This window comes from Mixophyes fleayi, chromosome 6 (genome assembly GCF_038048845.1).
Source record: "Mixophyes fleayi isolate aMixFle1 chromosome 6, aMixFle1.hap1, whole genome shotgun sequence".
Taxonomy (NCBI): domain Eukaryota; kingdom Metazoa; phylum Chordata; class Amphibia; order Anura; family Limnodynastidae; genus Mixophyes; species Mixophyes fleayi.
In genome coordinates this window covers 211,238,775-211,261,615 of record NC_134407.1, presented here as the reverse complement: position 1 = coordinate 211,261,615, position 22,841 = coordinate 211,238,775, and the positions used below count along the sequence as shown (strand labels likewise).

General features: G+C 40.3%; 1 protein-coding gene across 1 annotated transcript; it reads left to right on the top strand.

Moving 5' to 3' along the window:
* The first annotated feature begins 320 nt into the window (after positions 1 to 320).
* LOC142159893 (uncharacterized) lies at positions 321 to 10,813 on the top strand. Its single transcript, XM_075214748.1, has 4 exons — positions 321 to 436; positions 4,918 to 5,058; positions 5,186 to 5,432; positions 7,793 to 10,813. Exons 2-4 carry the CDS (start codon positions 4,981 to 4,983, stop codon positions 9,010 to 9,012), a joined length of 1,545 nt encoding a protein of 514 aa, XP_075070849.1. The 5' UTR covers positions 321 to 436; positions 4,918 to 4,980; the 3' UTR covers positions 9,013 to 10,813.
* The last annotated feature ends 12,028 nt before the right edge of the window (positions 10,814 to 22,841 follow it).

Genomic DNA, 22,841 nt, shown 5'->3' with positions numbered 1-22,841 from the left:
AACATTGTGCTTTGTACATTGTTGCTTTAATAGTACTTTGTGATGTCTTACCCAGTGTGAGCGCTGTATTCTCTGACGTATAAAATATATTCACATTTAGTTCAACAACTAAAATAAACGAGATAATGATGAGGACTGTATAATAAGAGGACAGTAGATATTTCACGTCTACAGAAAAATGGCAGCCGCTGTCCCGGATAATGAAGACAGTTGGGTATTTTTTTTGTCTAATAAATACTACAGTACTGATATAATCTTGTTGCCATGGTATCAAACGGGTGCACTGTCCAATAAGAGAAAAGAGGCGTGGTGCAGTCATAAGTAGTTGCTACTTCCATCTTTACTCAATCTACCAGAGCTGTCCCAGTGACACCGGAAGTAATAGAGCAGTCAGTGACTTCAGGTCAGTGTGTGAGTGAGGGGGAAAGTGTTACAGGTGAGTGCTGGTGTGTTCATCTTATTAATATTAATGAGTGGTAATGAGTATCCAGAGATATTATAAGGGGTTGTGGGAACTGGCTGAATCCCTATATCAATATATGTTTTATGTTGCAATTCTCTGTCAGTCCCCATCTGTTTCTTCTGCCTCCATTCCTCACATTATATTCCAGACACAGTTTATGTCATTCCCCCATTCACTGTCATACCCCTCCTATATTATCATCCCATTCATTCCCACTTCTCCTATATTATCATCCCATTCATTCCCAAACCTCCTATGTTATCATCCCATTCATTCCTACACCTCCTAAATTATCATCCCACACCTCCTATATTATCATCCCATTCATTCCTATACCTCCTATGTTATCATCCCATCCATTCCCACACCTCCTATATTATCATCCCATTCATTCCTATACCTCCTATGTTATCATCCCATCCATTCCCACACCTCCTATATTATCATCCCATTCATTCCTATACCTCCTAAATTATCATCCCACACCTCCTATATTATCATCCCATTCATTCCCACACCTCCTATGTTATCATCCCATCCATTCCCACACCTCCTATATTATCATTCCATTCATTCCTATACCTCCTAAATTATCATCCCACACCTCCTATGTTATCATCCCATCCATTCCCGCATCTTCTATATTATCATCCCATCCATTCCCGCACCTTCTATATTATCATCCCATCCATTCCCGCACCTCCTATATTATCATCCCATTCATTCCTACACCTCCTATATTATCATCCCATTCATTCCTACACCTCCTATATTATCATCCCAATCGTTCCAACGCCTCCATTATTGTCATCCCAATCATTCCCACACCTCGTATATTATCATCCCATTCATTCATACACCTCCTACAGTCATGGCCAAAAGTTTTGAGAATGACACAAATATTATATTCACAAAATCTTCTGCCTCAGTTTTTATGATGGCAATTTTCATATACTCCAGAATGTCATGAAGAGTGATCAGATGAATTGCAATTAATTTCAAAGTCCCTCTTTGCCATGACAATGAACTTTATCCCCAAAACAACATTTCCATTGCATTTCAGCCCTGCCACAAAAGGACCAGCTGTCATCAGGACAGTGATTCTCTCGTGAACACAGGTGACAGCGTTGACGAGGACAAGGCTGGAGATCACTCTGTCATGCTGATTGAGTTAGAATAACAGCCTGGAAGCTTTAAAAAGAGGGTGGTGCTTGAAATCATTGTTCTTCCTCTGTTAACTATGGTTATCCGCAAGGAAACACGTGCAGTCATCATTGCTTTGCACAAAAAGGGCTTCACAGGCAAGGATATTGCTGCTAGTAAGATTGCACCTAAATCAACCAATTATCGGATCATCAAGAACTTCAAGGAAAGAGGTTCAATAGTTGTGAAGAAGGCTTCAGGGCACCCAAGAACGTCCAGCAAGCACCAGGACCGTCTTCTAAAGTTGATTCAGCTGCGGGATTGGAGCACCACCAGTGCAGAGCTTGCTCAGGAAATATGCAGGTGACCCAGCCCCAGGTAGCCCACTATGGAATCGGTCTTGGGGGCATATGTCCCCCTGCCCCCCAGCCCATCTAGCCCCTGATTAATATATTATCATCTCATTCATTCATACACCTTCTATTTTATGAAATATTTAATTGTCTTACACCTTCTGTACTTCTATCCTATTCACCTCCTATATTATTTTCGTTCAGTTAAATATTTGTGTATTTTGGTATGTTGAGCATAGTGCAAGCTTGCATCACATGTGTATACAGCAGTATACACTTAATATCTAGTATAAATACATTTTTGTTAACATCCAACAAATAATTAGGGAGAACACAAAAAAGGGTGTATAAAATAAATGAAAAGCTTTAGTAATATATGCTACAAAAATGTACCAATATTATTAAATAAAAAAAATATAGACCTATATTGTCCATTTCCATTTGCTACTTAACAGATAAGGTTTGACAAACAAAATACATCTATATAACAATCACAAAAAAATATATCTTCTAATAGGCACAGTGTCAGTGCATTAAATCCAGACTTGCATATCTGGGCTTACAATGTCCCATGCTAAGTGTCTCCCAAATTCAGTATGCAGCCAAGGAGACCAGAGTTTATGGAAATGCTTATACTTATCCAATAATACATGTTAGTCTCTCATTAATATATATGTAATTGAGTTTTCTATATAATTAAGGAATCGTGTAGCTCAGATTATTTTATAAAATACATTAAAGCACATTTTTAAACATAAAAACAAAAAAGAACTGTGCACTAACCGAATAATGGTATCTATGAAGCGACTAGGTACAATGGCAAGGTGATCCTAACTTGCCCAAATAAAATAAATAAAGCGAATAACCAGCGCTAAACACAGATGGATTGTAAGCTTGTGAGCAGGGCCTTCTAACCTCTTTGTCTATTTTACCCAGTTTGTTTATTAGTTTACTGTGTTTGTCCCCAATTGTAAAGCGCTACGGAATATGTTGGCGCTATATAAACAAATGATGATAATCGATTGCTTATAGCGTGTTGGAAAAATAAGAGAAATATGATAGGTCCTAAATAGCTAAATTGGGCAGATTAGCACATTAGAAATGACAATATGCAAATATGTGATAAGGCAACGGTCGGACGCCCTGCACTGTAGCGCCGCGTCCCGGCAACAGGGGACAGCCGGGCGCGTGCGCAAAGTTAGTTAATAGCCTGGAGGCTATTAAGGTTAACTAACTAGTTGGGACCTGTGTGTAATATCAGAGCTAGGCTCTGATTGGCTGTCTGGAGTATTTAGGGCAGTGAGGTCTGCAGCCTCACTGCCGGTTATAGCTTCTCTGTTCCAGTCTTGCTGACCTGCTCCTGCTCCCTAGTCCTGTCCTCTGATATTCTGTTGATTCCCTGTGTATGACCCCCTGCTTGGATTATTGGACTCTGCCTGTTTTTGCTCGTGACCCTGACCTTTCTTGCCTGTACCTTGGACCTTGCTACCGTGACTGTGACCCCGACTTCTGGCGTGTTTATCGATTATCCTGCTTGCCTGTGACCCTTGACCTTGGCTATCGTTTTGACTACCCGCTGCTTTCTACCAGCCTCCTGGCCCGCCGCTGTGGTCCTGCATTACCAACCCACACTACACTTGGAGCTAAGTCCTGGAGGCATCCGAGTACCGGTGAGCGCGTCAAGCTCTAAGGGAAAGGCGGCTGCTATAGGCGAAGATCTCCGTCATCTAATTCTGTGGGTTGGGGGTCAGGGCCAGCAGCCTAACAATATGTATCCATTTTTATCCTGCATTTTAGAATAAATGTGTTATTTTTATTTTCTTCTAGTCTTTGTTTTAACAGGTGTATCACTAACCATCTGTTTATTGTCTTGTCTGCATGCATATTGACATTATTAATTTGCACATTTTTAAACATATTTGCACAGTCCTACACTTGGAGCACAGTGCTGGGACATTAAGCCTCTCATGACCTCAGTTATGCACATTAAATATATGTATCTTTTTCAATACATCATGCTGGGAGTTGACATATGGCTGCGGTGGCTAACTTTAACATGTGGGTATGAGGGGGACTTGGTTGCATTTGTTCAATTTATTGTTGGCTGGCATAGCCAAGTGATATCTGTACTTTGAGACCCCTTGTGACATATTGGGGTCAAGAATGAATTGTGTGTTGCCCAGCGAGTGAACATGCTCTGTCAATGCAAGTTTGCTTGCTCTTTAAATTAAGACTCCCTGATGAACACAGAGCTCACTTAAGTCTCCCACCTCACTTTTATACCAACTACACCTTCTGTATTACCACCCCATTCATTCCTACACCTACATTATCATCTCATTTGTCCATATACATTCTGTATAATTGTCCTATTCATTCCTACACCTTCATTATGATCATTCTGTTCATTCACTTCACCCTGTTCATTTATCTTTATGCACATTCTGGGCCTGATTCATTTTCGGACATAATTCCCGATATCCCATTTCTTGCGTGAAATTGCTCTCATCATCACCATCATCCGCTATGTTAGCGCCAATAATTCAGCACTCACATCAGTCCCTGCCCCACTGGTGCTTACAGTATAAATTCCCTAACATACACACACCAAGAGAGACTAAGGTCAATTTTAATACCAGCCAATTAAACTACTAGTATGCCTTTGGTGTGTGGGAGAAAACCGGAGCACCTGGATGATATCCGAAGAATATTTTTACCAGTTTCATGCACCATTTGGATTCTCTGAATCGCAACTCCTCTATGAATTGCGATCTAACATTATAGATCCCTAGTGTCCTTATCCGGCCTTGGGTCTCGGGTTTCTCATCTCAGAGAAGTGGTTCTTATTTCTTCTTGCATAATTGTTTTAAGTAAGTTTTAAGCTTGAATCCTTTTTCTTCCCCTTTTATTACATTCAAATTACATTTTTTAGTTATACATTTTTTTTCCTATTTCTAGATCAAGCTGGGATGTTATGTGAAAGTGAGGTCTTGTAAAGAGTATCTTCTGGACTCCCTGAGGATGTACAAATATAGGAGTCACATGACTGAGAAGATATTAAATCTTACGTTGGAGATCATCTACCTGCTGACTGGAGAGGTGAGGGACTCAGGGAGTGTCAGTGACATCGCTTGTATCTCATTAATATCAAGTGGGCTGCCTGGTGTTATTATTGGAGTTAAATTAAACTCTATAAAGTAATGTTTATTTTATTATCAATACACAGGATTACACACTAGTGAAGAAGACATCTGGTGAGCGCATGACACCCAGCAGCCGTTTCCCTGTGTCGAAAGGATGGAGCAGGATCCGGAACTCCATCACTGTGCAGCCTCCACTTCACTCACTGATACATGAGAGAAACAATGACCAGAGGATTCTAGAACTCACCAACAAGATCATTCAGCTGCTGACTGGAGAGGTTGGTTTGTACAAGGATAGGATGGTGGAGAACCATTCACTCATATCACTAGGTAAGAGGATCTTTAATCACGGTCCCATATGTGTATATGGGAGATGTCCTAATATTGTGGATAAATAACTTGTGACACATGTACAGTGTGAGGATAATGGGAGTTGCACTGACAAAGAGAGGACCTTGCTGGGCTGTATGTGTTGTTATATTTGTACATAGATAGGAATGGTTAGGAGACTTCCGGTCACACATTACCATAACCCTCACTCGGCACTTACCTGCCATTGAGGCTGGGGATTCGTCCACTAATAACTTCTAGCTGGCTATGTAGTGTTATCTGCCCTCACCAACTGTTCAGTGTTAACCAGTAATGACCCCTCTTACCAAGTCAGTGCTTATCGGGCTACCTTATGCTCGTCCCGATACCATGGATGTGGCAAATATTTTCACACCCAGGCAAATATGTTATGAATGTAAATGGGATTAAACACCAGTTCTATAGCACTTTTCTGAATCATTAATATTCTCCCAAACATATAAAAACAGCAACACAGGGCCCAGATTGATACATACACAATACAGCCAATCTCTGGGATAGAATCTGATGTACACCAGACATTGTCTGTTGTCCTGCCAAAAAGAACTGTGCTCCCCTTATATATGTGTTTTATAACACAGCTGGGCTGCCAAAGGGTACGTGGATATCCCTAATTCCACATTATTAATATCTATGTAAAAAAAGAACCTTGGTGAAAATCAAATTGTGCTGTGTAAATATACAGATGTTAATGCAAAATATGATATACCTAGATGCTCCTTCTAATCTCGTTCCTTTAATAACATAAACAGCCAAATAATGACAAGTAATATGTAAGGGAAAGAAATACTACCTGTCAGCCAGTGTAAAGAGAAAGCCAGCCTTGGCAACACATACACAATTAAGACAACACCACGGCAGTATGCATTAATTTCCTATAAAATACTTAAAAAGGTTAAGTGAGAATTAATTTTAATATTAGAATTAAAAAAAAAAATCAAGAAATGTGAAAGAAAGTGGTTCATTGATATATTTAATAAATGATATTATTTTAATATAGTGAAAAGCAACTCATGTATAAAGCTATTCATCCACTCAATAAGTGTAAATTTGTTTTATAAGACTGATTTAGGGGAAAAAAAGAGTCTGTAGTCAGAGTATTGGTGGATTTTCTGATCACAATTAGTGCCATAAATATAAACGCACATGGATTATACTTACGTTGGCAACTTTTCCTAGTTGGCTTCAGGGAGATCCCGGGGGAGGTGGGTGTGCGGGGGCAGGGCTTGATTAATTGCGTCGTTTTGGCCCCACCCCCTAAACGATTGTCACAATTTTGACCAATCACAGCGGGGGGCGGGGCTAATATGATGCAATATTTGTGTCATTAAGCCGACCCCCCCGCCACTTATCTATTGCAGGTTACCAAAACCAGGAGGTTGCCCTGCTCTCCCAGGAGCCCGGGAGATCTCCCAGAAATGCGGGAGTCTCCCGGACATTCCGGGAGAGAAGGCAACTATGCGTTATAGAAAAGCAGCTAATGAATCTCTAGACTGAAGGGACACAATTTCTGAACTGTGTCATGCCACAGATGGCGAAGCCAACCATGTCTTGTACTGGCTCAGCATCAGGGAGAATGCCAGACTCTTCAGGGAGTGAGGGAGATCACCCCTATTTCAGGGAGTCTCCCTGACATTCAGGGAGAGTTGGCAAGTATGATTAAACTGAGAGAACAAATGTATAGTGTCTGGTGCGAAATCGTTCCAAAAACACAGTTCTGTGGTTATCTGTCAGTGGTAATGCTTGTAACACTTGTGCAATAGATACTGATTAGTGTAATCACACATGGAAATCACATATGGTGCCACCTCCTTATACAGGATAATTAGGAGGGTACAGTGCACAAGAAATTGTCCATTTCTTTATTTTTTGTATTCTGATTTTAAATTGAAATTTTCACTTAACCTTTTTAAGTATTCTATGGGAAATTAGTGTGTACTGCATCGGTGCTGTCTTAATACCACTGTTAATGCCTACATATAATAGGAGTGTATGGTATGAAAGAAATATTAATGACTACATCTGGGTAAAATTCATATAACTTTTATACAATAAAGGCTTCAATAAACAGATAATATTAAGGCAAACATATAAGATATTTAAAAGCTTTAATTAACCTTTTTTATTAAGTGTCTATGTGTGCGATAGGTTAATAGTCCTTGACCTGTAATATCCTTCTCCCTCAGCTTGTAGCATTGGCAGCCAGTGCAACCACAGACTACAAGTTGTCCTGTTCAGGAATGACACACAGAAGCCTTTTCTCCTCCTCTTATTACCCTATTGTTTATGTCATCTAACCTCAATGTATTTCTCTCCAACAGATCTCACTGAGAATACAAAAATATCTCGTGGATCCCAAACACCTACTTCTTCAACAGATTGTATGAATGACGATCACAGTGTTGTAATAAATATACAGACTGAAAAATACTCATCCACAAAGGACAGAAAAATAATAAACTGTCTGGAGAATGTTACGGACAAATTAGCTTCACATAAAAAAGGGCTTCTCCCACACTTTACATCCTCATATCAGGTACCGTATATATGTACTCATATTAAGGAGGAATCATTTTCATGTGCGAAAGAAAAGCCCACCCACAGCGACATTTATACACCCCCAGATATAACACAATATACATCTACTCATATCAAAGAAGAATCAGTCTTGTGTGAAGAAGGAAATATCACAGACACTGATATTTATTCACCCACAGATCATACTCTTATTAAGGAAGAATCAGTTTCATGTAAAGAAAAAAATCTCTCTGGCACGAACATGTTTACACTAAAAGATCATACACATTATACATGTGCTCATGATAAGGAGGAATCAGTCTCATGTGAGGAGGGAAATCTCACAGACACTGACATTTTTGCACCTACAGAACATGCAGAATATGCACCTTCTTGTAATAAGCACAGAAAAACTGACCAGAAATATCAGACAAAAGATAAACCGTTTTTATGCTCTGAATGTGGGAAGTGTTTTAAATGGAACTGTGAACTTGTTAGACATCACAGGATTCACACAGGAGAAAAACCGTATTCTTGTGGTGAATGTGGGAAAAGTTTTATCAGTAACTCAGAGCTTGTTAGACATCAGAGAAGTCACACTGGAGAGAAAAAATATTTATGTTCAGAATGTGGGAAATATTTTATCAGTAGCACAAATCTTGCTATTCATAAGAGAATTCATACTGGAAAGAAACCATATTCTTGTTCAGAGTGTGGGAAATGTTGTAACAGTAAATCAGACCTTGTTAAGCATCGGAGAATTCACACAGGAGAGAAACCATATTCCTGCTCACAATGTGGGAAATGTTTTATCTGTAGTTCAAATCTTATTAAACATCAGCGGAGTCACACGGGAGAAAAACCATATTCCTGCTCTGTATGTGATAAACGTTTTGTAAGTACATCACATCTAATTGTACATCAGAGAATTCACACAGGAGAGAAACCATACTCTTGTTCTGTATGTGGAAAATGTTTTAATGATAGCTCAAAGCTTGTTATTCATCAAAGAATTCACAGCTGAGAAACGGTGCACTTGTCCTGAGGGTGGGAGATGATTTTTGCAAGAAAATTCACCAAGGAAAAATAAATTATAATATATGAAGACAGCAAGGGCCTGTGTATATGAAAGGTGCCTTTTAACAGCTAGTACTTTCTAGATGGGTGTATTGTACAGCTTCTAGCTAGAGATGCTCAGGCTCAGTTCCTCGAGAACCGAACACACCCGAACTTAGGGTGCTTGGTACTCTCGCGCGCCCTCGGAATCGAAAACGAGGCAAAACGTCATTGTGACATCGTCGGATCTGGCGAGTTTTTGATTCCTTTTTAATATCCAAAATAACAAGAGGGTGGGAGGGAGGGCAGACCCCCATTTATGTGATTTTAGCATATTTTAGGATTTTTCCTAAAAAATCCAAAACCAAAACACACAAGGGTGGTTTTACCAAAACCAAAACACGAAGCTAATCCAGATCCAAAACCAAAACCGCCTCAAGGGGGGCAGTGAGCATCTCTACTTCTAGTATGTGGTTGTATGATGGTGGGAGATAACCATAGGAAAGGGGACTGGACGTGGGTTCTGCAGATGTTGATTGGAAGATGAGACAGCTAATATTGAAAGCATGGACTGGAGGAGAGTCTGCAGAGCAAGTTATGTAACACTTGAGTTATTAAAACTAGATCTGTTTGGACATTCTACAATACTTCAGGCCTGTTGTCTATTTACGGTCTGCACATTTTTATTTTCATATGTTTAATGTAATGTAACTTGTTCATTTGGTATATATTAATAAATATATAAAAAATATCGAAGGGGTATTCTATTTAATCTTTAGCTGCTAAGATGACATTTAAGAAATGTAGATATGACAGTAATAGCAAGTTTACTATCATGCTAGGGAACCAATCAGATAATGAGACTTTGCAACAGCGCAGAGTGTGTCTGAGTAGTACTTGGACATTAAATCTCTTTATGGAATTAAATCTATATGTCCCAATATGTTTGTGTTAAATATGAAAAGTCCATAAACTGAAGTACAGGACAATTAGGAAAGACGTATTTGTTTTTCTCTTGATAAAAGTTTGGTCATGTAGAAGGGTTGAGTTCCAAAATGTGAAATTATTATGACAGATGTGGATTTTAGTGATGTCATTGCACAGGATCACTTATACTAAGGGATCAGTTTTTTGTGTGCACAGTATTGTGCACATTCTATTTATAGGTTTTGTTCCTATGTTTGTTCTATATAAAGTGCTATAAAACAAATGTCAGGAGATAAAAATGTGACAAGCTTAAAGCTTTGATAAATGTCTATTGAAGAGCTGGGTTTTCAGTCATTGCTTAAAGGTTTGATTATTAGGGGATAGTCTGACAGGTTAATGTCTTGTTTGCAAGGAGTGCTATATGTTGAGGAGAAAAGGACATGGCCGAATCAAATAACTTGACAATGTAACAGGTCTATCAATGTAACAGGTCAATCAAAATGGCCACTGAGCTCTATTTTTGTTGTATTCATACTTTTCTGTGTGTATTGTAAAATACTTCTCTGATCAAAGGCTGGGCCGAGACATCTTCACATATTATGCCAGGGCAGTGTCTCGGATGCTTCTGCACATGTGAGAATATAGTCTTTCTTATCAGTAATGTACCAATAGCGAGTCTGAAAATATGTTTATACCCTTATATGTAAGTTGATTCTAAGACCCTTTGTTCTCTGAGTATAAAACTGGCATGACTGGATCTTGATGAAGAAAGGTGCCTATTGTTTTTCCATCTTTCGTGTGAAAGAGGGGTCCTGGAAATTGACTGTTACTTGAACATATTGGAAGCTGAGTATTTGATTTACTTTTTCTTTTATGTTATGTTTATCGTAAAAATAAAGGTAGACGTCACAATAAATATTGCATTCATTAACTATTTAAAACGGAAAGAACCTCATTCAACCTGAAACAACCTGTGCTATGGGACTGATAAAAGGGAAGACCAGAAGGTCAGAGAAGTCGTTTTTTAAGAACATAAGTCATGGAATAAAAGCAGCCAGTGTCAACGTTTTAACCAAGGAAAGAGATTCCACTCTGATGCCTGACAGAAACAACAAATGGAAAAGAAACACTGAGCGATAATCCACAAAAGGGAAGGAATGCAATGTGATGTTAAAGGAGCATGAAAGGCATGAGAACCTGAAACCTCACAACAGTTTATAATCAAGACCTGTCCTAGGAAGGGGAGTGACACAAACCACACAACGTACATTAGTCTCCTATAAAGCCACCACAAAATCCTGACGAGTGGATGGAGCTAGCCAAATTATCCAATCTATATACAGAAGATCTGCTAATTCTACATTCTGTGCGTGTGCATATACTCTATATATAGAGCAGTACTAAGCAGTTATTGGGGACAGATCATGCCAATGCTGTCTGTTAACCTATGTAATCCCAAAAGCACAATTTGCATTAAGCCTGCTGGGAGAATTGAAGTGTACATTGTGGAGACGGACTGCAATGTGAATGGTGTGACTAAGTGATCTATTTATAAAGACCCTTCTGATAACTAGATTTTCTATTGCTGCATGTCCAATTTTCACAGGACTTAAGGATTATCTCCCTTTAATAAATAAATAGACCCACAGGCAGTGTCGGACTGGGGCATGAAGGGCCCACCGGGGAACTGCAACACTAGGGGCCCACCTGAGGAGGTGTGGTCAGCCATCATAGAGGCGGGACCTGACACTAGAGGGGGAGTGCCTGTCTGACAGGAAGTCATTGACTAAGACTCAGACTGTCACAAAAGCAAATCAGTGGATGTTAGCCTAATAATGTATGGATTTATTTTATTAATTCAATGGGGAAAAAGTTAATGAAGTCTTAAAATTAGAGACCTGCTTAGTCCTATAGCAATATGCAAAATCATATTCTCTGTAAATATATATATTTGCGAAATGTGCTAAACATACTTGCATGACAAAATGTTTCTTAGCTGACAACTGAAGAATTTGCATTCATTTCTAATAGTGTAACAGAGATTTTCTGTTTTGGAATAATAAATGCCCAAGCACGTTGCATAACATACCTCTAACAGAATTTAGGATCTCAAATAAATTACTACTGGTTTCTAATGATGGGTCAACTGAAACCCGTTAGCTGCATTTTACAAAATAAAAAGGAAAAGCAAAAAAGAAATAGGAGGAGTAGTCTCACTGCAATGAAATGGTATTATCGTGTCCGGAGAGGCAGGGTGCAGGATAGATGGGTAGTTCAGCGCTCCCTATGGTGAAGTGTAGATAGTAGCAGCCTCTTGGGATCGGGGAGATGGGGAAGGGAGAAGGCAGTAGGTGGGATAATGGGAAGGCGGTAGGGTGAAATGGTAGCTCAGCCCTTGGTTGAGTATACAAAAGTAATGGTAAATCCCCGGGCGCATGTAGGACAGCTTAAATAATAAACATTTATTGAAGTACATACAAGGTACATAGAGTTGCAACTCAGTTGGGTAATCTTACATTCAGTTACATTAATATGCAGATAACTCCCAAACCTCTGACATACAAAGCTACAGTTCATCAATTGATGTAATAGTGCTGAGGTGGTGTAAATAATGCCCAGGGTGGAAGTGTCCACAGTTGAACAGATATGTGAAAGAATAACATAAATCGCGATTCCTCAAATTGTCACTGTTTCCAGGGCTGTAAGGTATCAGTCCACTAACGTGCTGGTAAACAGTGGTAAAGTCTCGTAGCGGGTCCTTGATCAAGAAATAAGGCAGATATAACCATCGGATACAGCCAGAAGTGGAGTCTAGTATTCGGACTTATCCTTTAGTAGAACAGGGCTACAGCTATGCTGCCAACATCATCCGTTTACCTGGCCGCTCCCGTCTGTAAAGGCTAGTTGCCATGGGGACGCTTCAGCGTCCTGCTGCCGGGCGGAAGTCTCGGTCTTCCAGTAGTGAAATTGCGCATGCATGCAATCACCAGCTCCCGGGTGTTCTCTTCCTCTGTCTACCTCACAAGGGGACTGTTCACTTGCATATTGCTGACTAGGGAGGGGCGATCGCAGGCAGCGGGGACGCCGGAGAGGACCCTGGTGAGGACCTCCAGGTAAGCTCCGCCCACTGGGGAAAGGGGGTGTGGCCGTAAGGTAGCCGGGCCTACCGGTGATTTAACCCGTAGCCCGCTGGGCCAGTCCGACGCTGCCCACAGGTCAGAAAAGGGAAGTTAATTTTCGATCAGTGGCAACACAGTGTTCGTTGGGATAGCCTCTTATGGGATGTGTCATGGTACGACTTAAATATTAAATAGGTCCAAAAATGCTTGCATTATTGAGCCAAAAAATGTGATATTTTGCTCATATGAATAAATAGGGGCCTATTTATGAAGCTTTAAATCATATGATAATAGCCATCTCCAGATGGTCTGGACAAATCTTAGTATTTGGGTTATTTAACAACAGGCTGGACCCTCCTCCCCTTAGTCCTCTAACTAATCTGACTCTGCGCATGCATAGTCCTATGGCTACGCATGCACAGTAAAGATAATTGGTCACAACCCAGAATTTCTTTCCTTCACCACTGCTATCAGCAAGCAGAAAAATAACTCTCTGGGCATACAGTCATTGTGGAGACAGCCTCTTTTCAGAAATGGTGTCCTTGCATGACTTTTATGGTATATAGGTCTGAAATTGCATCCCTTATGGCTGTGAAAAGTGGTGATAAAGGATGTTAAATAATGAGGCAAAAATGCATATAATAAGAGGCATGTAAATAAGGCCAATCCCTGGGATTATCACCGGCTGGTTGCACTCCTGTGGTCCTCGACTCCTTGTCTCTAACTGCTGTCAAGACGGTGTTATGTTCATCTATCCGCTATAAATATTGTCTGCTGTGATCAGTGTGGTTCCAACGCACACAGAGATTTAATAGCAAGATGTAACAAATAACAATAAAATAAAGTACAGCCGATACATACGCAGCGCACTGGATCCAGCATATAGTCATTCAGTAACCTGTGGTCAAAGTAGACTGAATGATGGTCTCAGTGCCTGGTTTATATACAGTTTGTGGTACATAAAAAACAGTCATGTCAAAATGTAATGCAGGTCATAGGTCGGTTCAAATGATGCCCTCCAAGGGTGGGGGTCAACTCTCCAATAGCTGCCTACGTGTCTTCCCTCAGGAGCCCGCTGAAGTACTGGTTCAAACCGGTCTATTAGCATTGCAAACACAATATAATTTTGAGCATTAAACCTTTATCATCCATCCGCATACGCAAGGTGCGATCGGTTAGCCGATTATAGCGGATGTCTAATTGTAGAAAGTGGATTAGTATGACACTAAACATAATAAATTTCCTATATCCTGAACCTTAGATATCAATAAAGTGGTTTTAACATTATTATATTAAACTATTAAATCTATTACATTTGATTATAAAAGACTGTGTGCTGGAACTTTATTAAGGTGAACTATTTACAAATGAATGTGTAAATGTATGTAGAAGTGTTCGCTAGTGTTATTGTGTAATACGCCCTTCCACGACCTAGCGGGCTATTCGCATATTTTCAGATAAAGCCAATTAAATCGATGGTTATTAATTTGAAACAACTTCATCCAATTATTTGACTTTCATAACGGCAACACAACGGTGTAGATGGTTCTTGCAAAACACATCTTTGCAGCATCCAGTCCTTAACAGTACAACAGGAACCATAGGCTCCAGTCAGTTCTGGCTCCAAGTCTGTTGGTGATTGCTGGGTGCAGCTAATAATGCCTAGGCTCTGTTCTCACAATGTTGGGTATCAGGGGGAGCCAGTCTTGATTACAGGGGAAAATCAGGAGTCAGAAGCAAAATAATAAAAATAGGTATAAAATACACCAGGTTCTATAATTTAAAAAACTGCTGATGAGAGGTGTTGCCACTTGAGTCTAGTGAAATGGAGCAACAAAATATATCCAAAGAGAATGCTAAATAAAAAACTGCTTGGAGCCTCATGTATAATTATAAAACACTTGATAAATGACAGAAAAAACAATTCATAGTCTTAATTCACATAGATAGGCTTAATTTATACACCTAAAAAAATCCCCCAAAAAACAACTATAAATACATAAAATAGTATTCTAATACAATACTCCACTTCTCTATATACTATAGCCATAGTATATAGAGAAGTTTCCCTTGTATAAGATACACAGAAACATTCAGGGTCAGATTGGCCCGCCGGGGAGCCGGGGTATCCCCTGATAGACTCTAACCATGATTGCTCCCCTCTTGGTTGGTGGGGGGGGGGGGGGGGGGAATACGTGATTGCGGCGCTGGTGCCCTTCCTCTCTGCTGTGTTCGCACTGAATATTGGGAGTGACGTCATCACACCTGATGTTCAGTGAGGAGCGGCACAGAGAGGAGTCGTCTAGAAGACAGAAGAAGAGAAGAAAAGAAAGAAGCCGATAGAAAAGGTAAGTGAGGGAACGGAAGCAAGGGGGAGCAATGGCAGTATGGCAGAGTGTGAAGAGGGGCCAAAGCAGCATGGCAGAGTATGAAGGGGGGGCAAAAGCAGCATGGCAGAGTGTGAAGGGGGAGCAAAGGCAGCATGGCAGAGTGTGAAGGAGTGCCAAAGCAGCATAGCAGAGTGTGAGGAGGGGCCAAAGCAGCATGGCACAGTGTGAAGAGGGGCAAAAGCAGCATGGCACAGGGTGACGAAGGGGTTCCAGGAGAAGGGGGAGCAAAAGCTGCATGGAGGGTGCAGTGTGATCATAAGGAGACACAGCATGGGGATGAAGGGGCACAGTAATGTGTGTGTGATTGCACAGCAGGCTTGTGGAAATGTAATGTGTGTGTGTGGTAGGTGATGGCTAACTAATGGGTGCTATTTTATTTGTGGGGTGATGGTGGGGCAATTTAATTTTATAGTGGGGACTATTAATTTAAGATGGGGTGGTTTGGGGGCAATTAATTGAAGTGGGGATGAGTTAAATGTGAATATGAGTTATTTAATGGCAGTGACGTTTGCAGGAAATAGGTATATTTATTATACGTAAATGCTATTAATTTATTGCTGGGGCTGTTTGGAGGGAGGGAAATAGGTTTATTAATTAAATAGGAATACTATTACTTTAATGTTGGGGCTGCAGGAAGGCCTAAGTATGAATCGTGAGTCCTATTGATTTAATTGATTTAATGTCTGGTGGTCCCTTAGCATTGCAGTTCCCCGATGGGCCCTTCAGGCCCTAGTCCGACACTGGATACATTCATAGCATATCTACCAAAGACCTGCCGCCAATTAACTCACAGTCCTGATTACGTACTATAAGTCCCATTATTCCAGTAGACTCAAATAGAAAAAAAAATAATTGTAATATGCTCACTATTAGTCCACTTAGTCTCCCACGAATGTAAAGTTCCACAGCAAATCAATTAAATCAAGGTCACAAACATAATGATAGCAGCAATTATTAACTCAAATATTAATTCATTATTATTGTTATTAACTCGTCAAATAAAGGAGCAATACATTTTTCAACACAAATTTATATCTGATTAGTGTCAGAATAATGGGGTCCATACCAATTAGTTACCGTTGACTGACCAGCAGAAAGTTAATTGGTAACGACTCCTGAACCAAATCGACAACAGCTATACTTCAGCCTATTTCCCACTTCCCAGTAATTTTAACATGGGCAATAATTGCTCATGCCTAGGCAAATCTCTTGAACAAAAAAATGTATTTATTTTCTAAATCACTGAACACTTTTTTTAAAATATTACAACTAAACTGTATTTACTGTGTTCAAATATAAAAAGATACACATAACAAAACATATGTCATTTGTTAAAAGCCAATCCCTGATTGGGATACACACATCAGTGCCAGATCAGCAAAGATTTCCAATACAGTCTTATACAGTTTCTCGACCCTCTGATGCTTGGTACACCTCTACAGTCCTGTCTGACAAGTCTCCCCAGTTCTCAGAGCATTGGTCTTTTATTCCTATTCCTCTTCCCACAGTAGTGGGATCTGGGTATCAGTGGAAACCTGAATTCTCTCCTGCCAATTGGTGGGCATTATGTTCGGTGTTGGTTTGGGGACTTGTCTTTCACACTTAATCTCTGGGACCTCCTGTGGATGACAGCTCCCCAAGGTCTGGAGATAATGGGCACGCACAATTGACATTAACCTTGTATAATAAAGAAGCATAACTACTGTAGGTCAGGTAGATTGGTGGTCTTCTGCTGAAGTTAAACCTGCCATTTATGGTTCATAGTGCCCAATTTTATTGCCATTAAGTCCTGGTAGCTAGAACAGCGGGAGTCTGGGACTGAGACATCATTGGTGCGCTGTAGCTGTTTCATGTTGTTTGCCTGAAAAATGTGGGGAAGGATACACAGGATTCTCAGTAGTTTTCATTTACTCAGCCACAAACTTCGGCCACCTTGCCTTTTGTCAAAGACTCTCAAAATGCATATAGGACAAGTTGGCATCTTCCAGCCACTTATGATTATATGATCAATTTGTGCAATATGAGGGATCTCTGTTTCAAAAAACATAATCAAGACAAGGTCATTTGGCTCATAATTCCTAGGAACTCCTACTTCCATCCTCCAAGAGTCTCTTACAACGATCTTCCATAGAGCTTTCTGCCTCACTCAACGAGATGTTACATTTGTGTGAATGAGTTCTCTGTACAGCGCTGCAGAATTAGTGGCACTATATAAATAAATAAATGATGATGAGATGACCTGGGGAAAGCTACCAACCTAAACTGGATCACAGATGCAAGATCTCTTCACCTGCAAGAAGAAACACGGATAAAAATCTGTAATGGGTTGGACTGGGTGTGTTCAGAATATATAACTGGTGTAAAGCACTTTTGTTCCACCCCGTTCCTACTATCATGGTTACACTAGCCTAGAAAAGGTACTAAAGGTGTTCACCACGGAAACATATTCTGCATTAACACTTTACTCACACTGGTCCATGCAAGCCTGTAGTGTCGCAACATGGATCCTACTCACCATGGATCGCACCTTGATTGTAGTTCAATATTCTACACAGCAGCACTTGCAAAAGACACAAGCAACAACCCCACCCACAGCCTGCCAAACTATAAACACCAGTAGTGTGTGCCACCCACACTAGTCAAACACTATGCTGCGCAACTAACAACTAGACTAGGTGTGGTGTACTACCCTGACTAAATATAACGCCCCACAAGGGACAATAGACAATACGGTACAGAACATCGCAAAGCAATACACTGCAGATAAAACAATATCACAAAATGAAGGTAGACAGTACCAATAAAACACAATCTAGGATTACTCAACTCAACCTACTTTTATTGGGGGCCTGACTGCAGGGAACAAAGCTACAGGACACAAGAAGTAAAATGGAACTTCACAGAAATGCAAGACACAGGGAAAATGTTTGAAAAAATCTGCAACCTCTAAATAAATTAGCTGCTCAAGATTTTGGTGAAAAAGGGGGTAAAATGGCGGTGATAGTTTGGCCGCGATCTCAAAAATAAATTATGCTCAACTCCTAACTGCTCACAGGCCTAGTACCTGAAATGTCCCCGCAGGCATAGTGCCTGATGAAAATGTGTGGGCACAGGCTAAGCCTGACAAATACTTGTTGACAGGTGAATGCCTAAACTAAGTTCCCCCTTCTAGGCTCTAAGCCTGTAGGCTAACTGGGACACAGACTGTGGTTCCAGGCTACTGGCCTAAAAGATGCCCAACTAGGATCTAAACCTAGATATGGAGATGGCAGCAGGCTTAAAGCCTGATGTGGAAAAACAGTGAAAAGAAATCTAAAATATGCTGAAGGGCCATGGGCCTAGGGCCTGAAAATGTGCCCACAGACTTTATGCCTGAATGTAATGAAAAATGAGTGCAGGCTAAGACCTATGAGAATGGTGCCGAAGGCCTTAACTGTTTCTGGCAGCTTTCGGCATCAGCAGGAACCATGATTACCAGCTTTTTCCCTTCCTCCTGCTGTCTTCCTAGATCCAACGCTGTCATCCTTGTTGATCTCGATGTCTTCTGCCCTGCTACGCTGACCGCCACCATCTTCAAGGTCCAGCCACTGTCTTTTTGCTTGATCCCAGAGTCGCTAACTCCCTGCTGCCGGCTGCTGTTTTCTTCCTTTATCCCCTAGTCCTGTCTCTGGAGCTGCTCTCGGTTCAATCTCCTCCATTGGACTAGACTTGCCGATCGCAACTGGTAAATACAAGCTGTTGCAAGGGGCATGGCCTGGTACCCAAATTCAAACTAGCCATGGGGAACTCCGATTAGCTCATCACGGCGGACGCAGATTGGACCAAAGCGAAACCTCAGAGATTTGCTTGGTCCAAGGCCGGGAGAAGATGAGGGATCCCTACCTGTGACCCGATGTCCACGTACGTTCCTCCGCTGTACTGGGCACCTCTGCACATCACCACGGCAGGTGTTCCTGTCTTTTGGAAGATGAGTGTCTTTGTAGAAAAACACTAGGCCCTTTTTCCAACCAATGTGTTAAGAAGTCACAAAATTTAAATGCGTAGCTGGAGTCAAAGAGGTCACACTAATATGAAGAAAAGAAAATATTGACTCCTCTTCACAGATTAAAAAAAAAACGCATTTTATTTTTCTGTAATGGTGAATGCACCTTTTCTGGATTGTGGTATAACTGGAAACTTTATTGAATATGGTATCATTCAAAAATGTTGAATCCTCATAGTACTTGTTAAAAAACTCTTAAGAACTTGACAGGAGTCTGATCCCTGGAGGTCCTATTTGGTTTGAAACCATTCCTATCACCCTTCAAATGAATGTGTTATATTAGGAGCACATTTATTTTTTCCGTAACTTCTACAGATGTTAACCCACTACTTGGCCCTTGTCATGCTTCAGTAGCACACCCATGTACTTGACTTGCACTAACAATAAATTCTTCTTATTTTACCTCTTGCCTAGAGAAAATTTCTCTCTACTCCATTCAGCCTATAGAATCTATGGAAATTCTCTTGGCTCAACCCACACATTATTCCCAATACTATTATGGATTTTCAAAATGCAATACTGAGACCACGTGTTCGGTACCTCTCCACATAAGGGTTGATTAAACCATTCATCCATTTCTAAAATCAAGTTATTATACTGACTTTGGAAACGACAGCGAGGTCATCGGAAAATCCCCTCCTGGTTGTTCAGGCTTGCACTTAGAGAAGTATCAGATCAACTAAATCAGTGACAAAAGGCATTATCCTCTTTCTTTATAACGGGGCTGTTGGAAAGTATCAGTGGAACATTAGTAATGTACTTACAGTATTCTAAAGTTTGGTTAACAATACTTTGCATGATTAAGAACTATCTTCATTGTAAAGAAGAACAAGGAGTCCTGGAAGTGATGATATGGTCCCCACAGAGCCCTGATCTCAACACCATTGAGTCTGTCTGGGATTACATGAAGAGACAGAAGGATTTGAGCAAGCCTACATCCACAGATCTGTGGTTAGTTCTCCGAGATGTTTGGACCAACCTTCCTGCCGAGTTCCTTCAAAAACTGTGTGCAAGTGTACCTAGAAGAATTCATGCTGTTTTGAAGGCAAAGGGTGGTCACACCAAATATTGATTTTATTTAGATTTCTCGTCTGTTCATTCGCTTTACATTTTGTTAATTGATGAAAAAAAAACCAATTAACACTTTTAGTTTTGAAAGCATTCTTACTTTGCAGCATTTTTTTCCACACCTGCCTAAAACATTTGCACATACACATTAGGATGTTGTTGAAATCTATTAGGTCAATAAGAATATATATGTTTTTTCACCAATAAAGGGTTATCATTGATCCACACCTTTGTTTCTGATTAATGAAAGGAAAACACAACAATATTTTGGTACTTTATTGAAGTACATTCATTGCAAGCTATCTCACATGTTATGTTTTAACAAGATTGCCAACTCCTAAACTGTTATGTGAAGGGCACAGCAACATTATTCATTCATCTTCTATGTTTTAGAGTATATATATATATGTATAAAAAAAATTATTTTAAACACCTACATTTAACCTACATAAATCATGCACATCAATCTTAAAAAGCAACCCTCTAGCAGATTGCAGGTCTAACCGAATAATTTTACATGAGCCTTCAGTATGGATTATGGTAAAGCCCCCTGATGCATTTTATATTGTAGCACCTTTTTTAATGCTCTCAGTGACTGGTAAGCAAGCATGTTTGTGATTGGATTCCCTAACCACGGGTGAACATTTCTGAACCTGTTCTACCTGCCTGACCTCAATGTATCTAATTTCCATTAGACAGTCTGCTTCTGACTAGTGATGCCAACTCTGCAAAGCCCATTATTCCATTCTGGAGGTTTCTAGTGAAAATCGGAGTTCCAATCTGACTCCAGGTCATTACCAAGCAATTTTTAAATAACTTTTTGCTCCAGTATTTATGCCACTTTCAATAACTTCCACCATGTAAATTCTTAGTGGCAGTAGGTCTGCTTTAACAGCCCGGACTATAAAACATATCAAATTAGAATGCAGAGAATGTTTCCATATCGTATTCACTAGTTCAGTGAAGATGTAAGACTATACTATAAACTGCACAAGTTATTTCTGCTACAGCACTTTATTAAAGCAGCAAAACAGAGGAACATTTGAATATTAAATATGAAAATATGTGGCGGTGGACCCAAAATGATATTTACATACAGTATATGTGCAAGATGAAATCGGAATGCTTGGGTAGCATGGTGGCTCAGTGGTTAGCACTTCTGCCTTACATCACTGGGTTCATGAGTTCAATTCCCAACCATGGTCTTATTTGTGAGGAGTTTGTATGTTCTACCCGTGTTTGCATGGGTTTTGGTTTTCTCCCACATTCCAAAAACATATTGGTAGGTTAATTGGCTGCTATCAAAATTGACCCTGGTGTGTGTGTGTCTGTTAGGGAATTTAGACTGTAAGCCCCAATGGGACAGGGACTGATGCGAGTTCTCTGTACAGCGCTGCGGAAAGGACTGCATGAGTTCAATCAAAGCTACACGAACACTCTGTTTCAGATTGGATAGTTCCTGTCACGTGACCGAACGATACAGGTATTTGACAACCCTCCTGCTTGTGGCTGCTTCATTATTGCCTCTGAGGAAACGGCAAGCTAGTGCCGAGAAACGCGTCAGGCGGAGTTCATCATATCTATTGGAGACTTGGAGACGTGGCATCTCTTCACTCATACCCCGGGGTTGGATAAAGTTTTTTTCTTTTTTTTGTGATTAATCTGAAAACGGATGCCGATACGGCATCATTTGCAGGCGGAGGACACTGAACCTCACTTATACATACCATTCTCTGTGATCCATTCCAATGGACGTTGATACAACCTAAACCGCGGCTGGAGGACACTGAGCCCGACGTGCAGGTTTGATGTTTATACCTTCACCCACATTATTCATTTTTGCTGACTACAACTTTACTCTTAGGAGCATCTAGAGCCGGGAACAGCTGCTGAATTTGCTCACTAATCAATTTCATATGCCTCCTTTTTAGTATGTTACACTTTTTCTATTTACTTGGATTTATCTATGTTATATGACACTCTAAGGAGATTGACTAAATTGAAGTGCACATCTAAATCAGTCTGGAAATTATTCTAACGAGACTGATATTCAAGTGGAAGCCCTTTGCGGTTTCCTTGAACTTACACTTCAACTGATGTTCTAACTGGAGGCTATCTAAGTGTGCTTTATCACTCGGAATTACCTGCATATCTTCATTGTCTATTGCATGCGGTCAATTGGATAATAGTTGCTTTTTTGTGAGGTCTAAAACCATCTGTATAACGCTAATTACAATATTAACCTCATAAT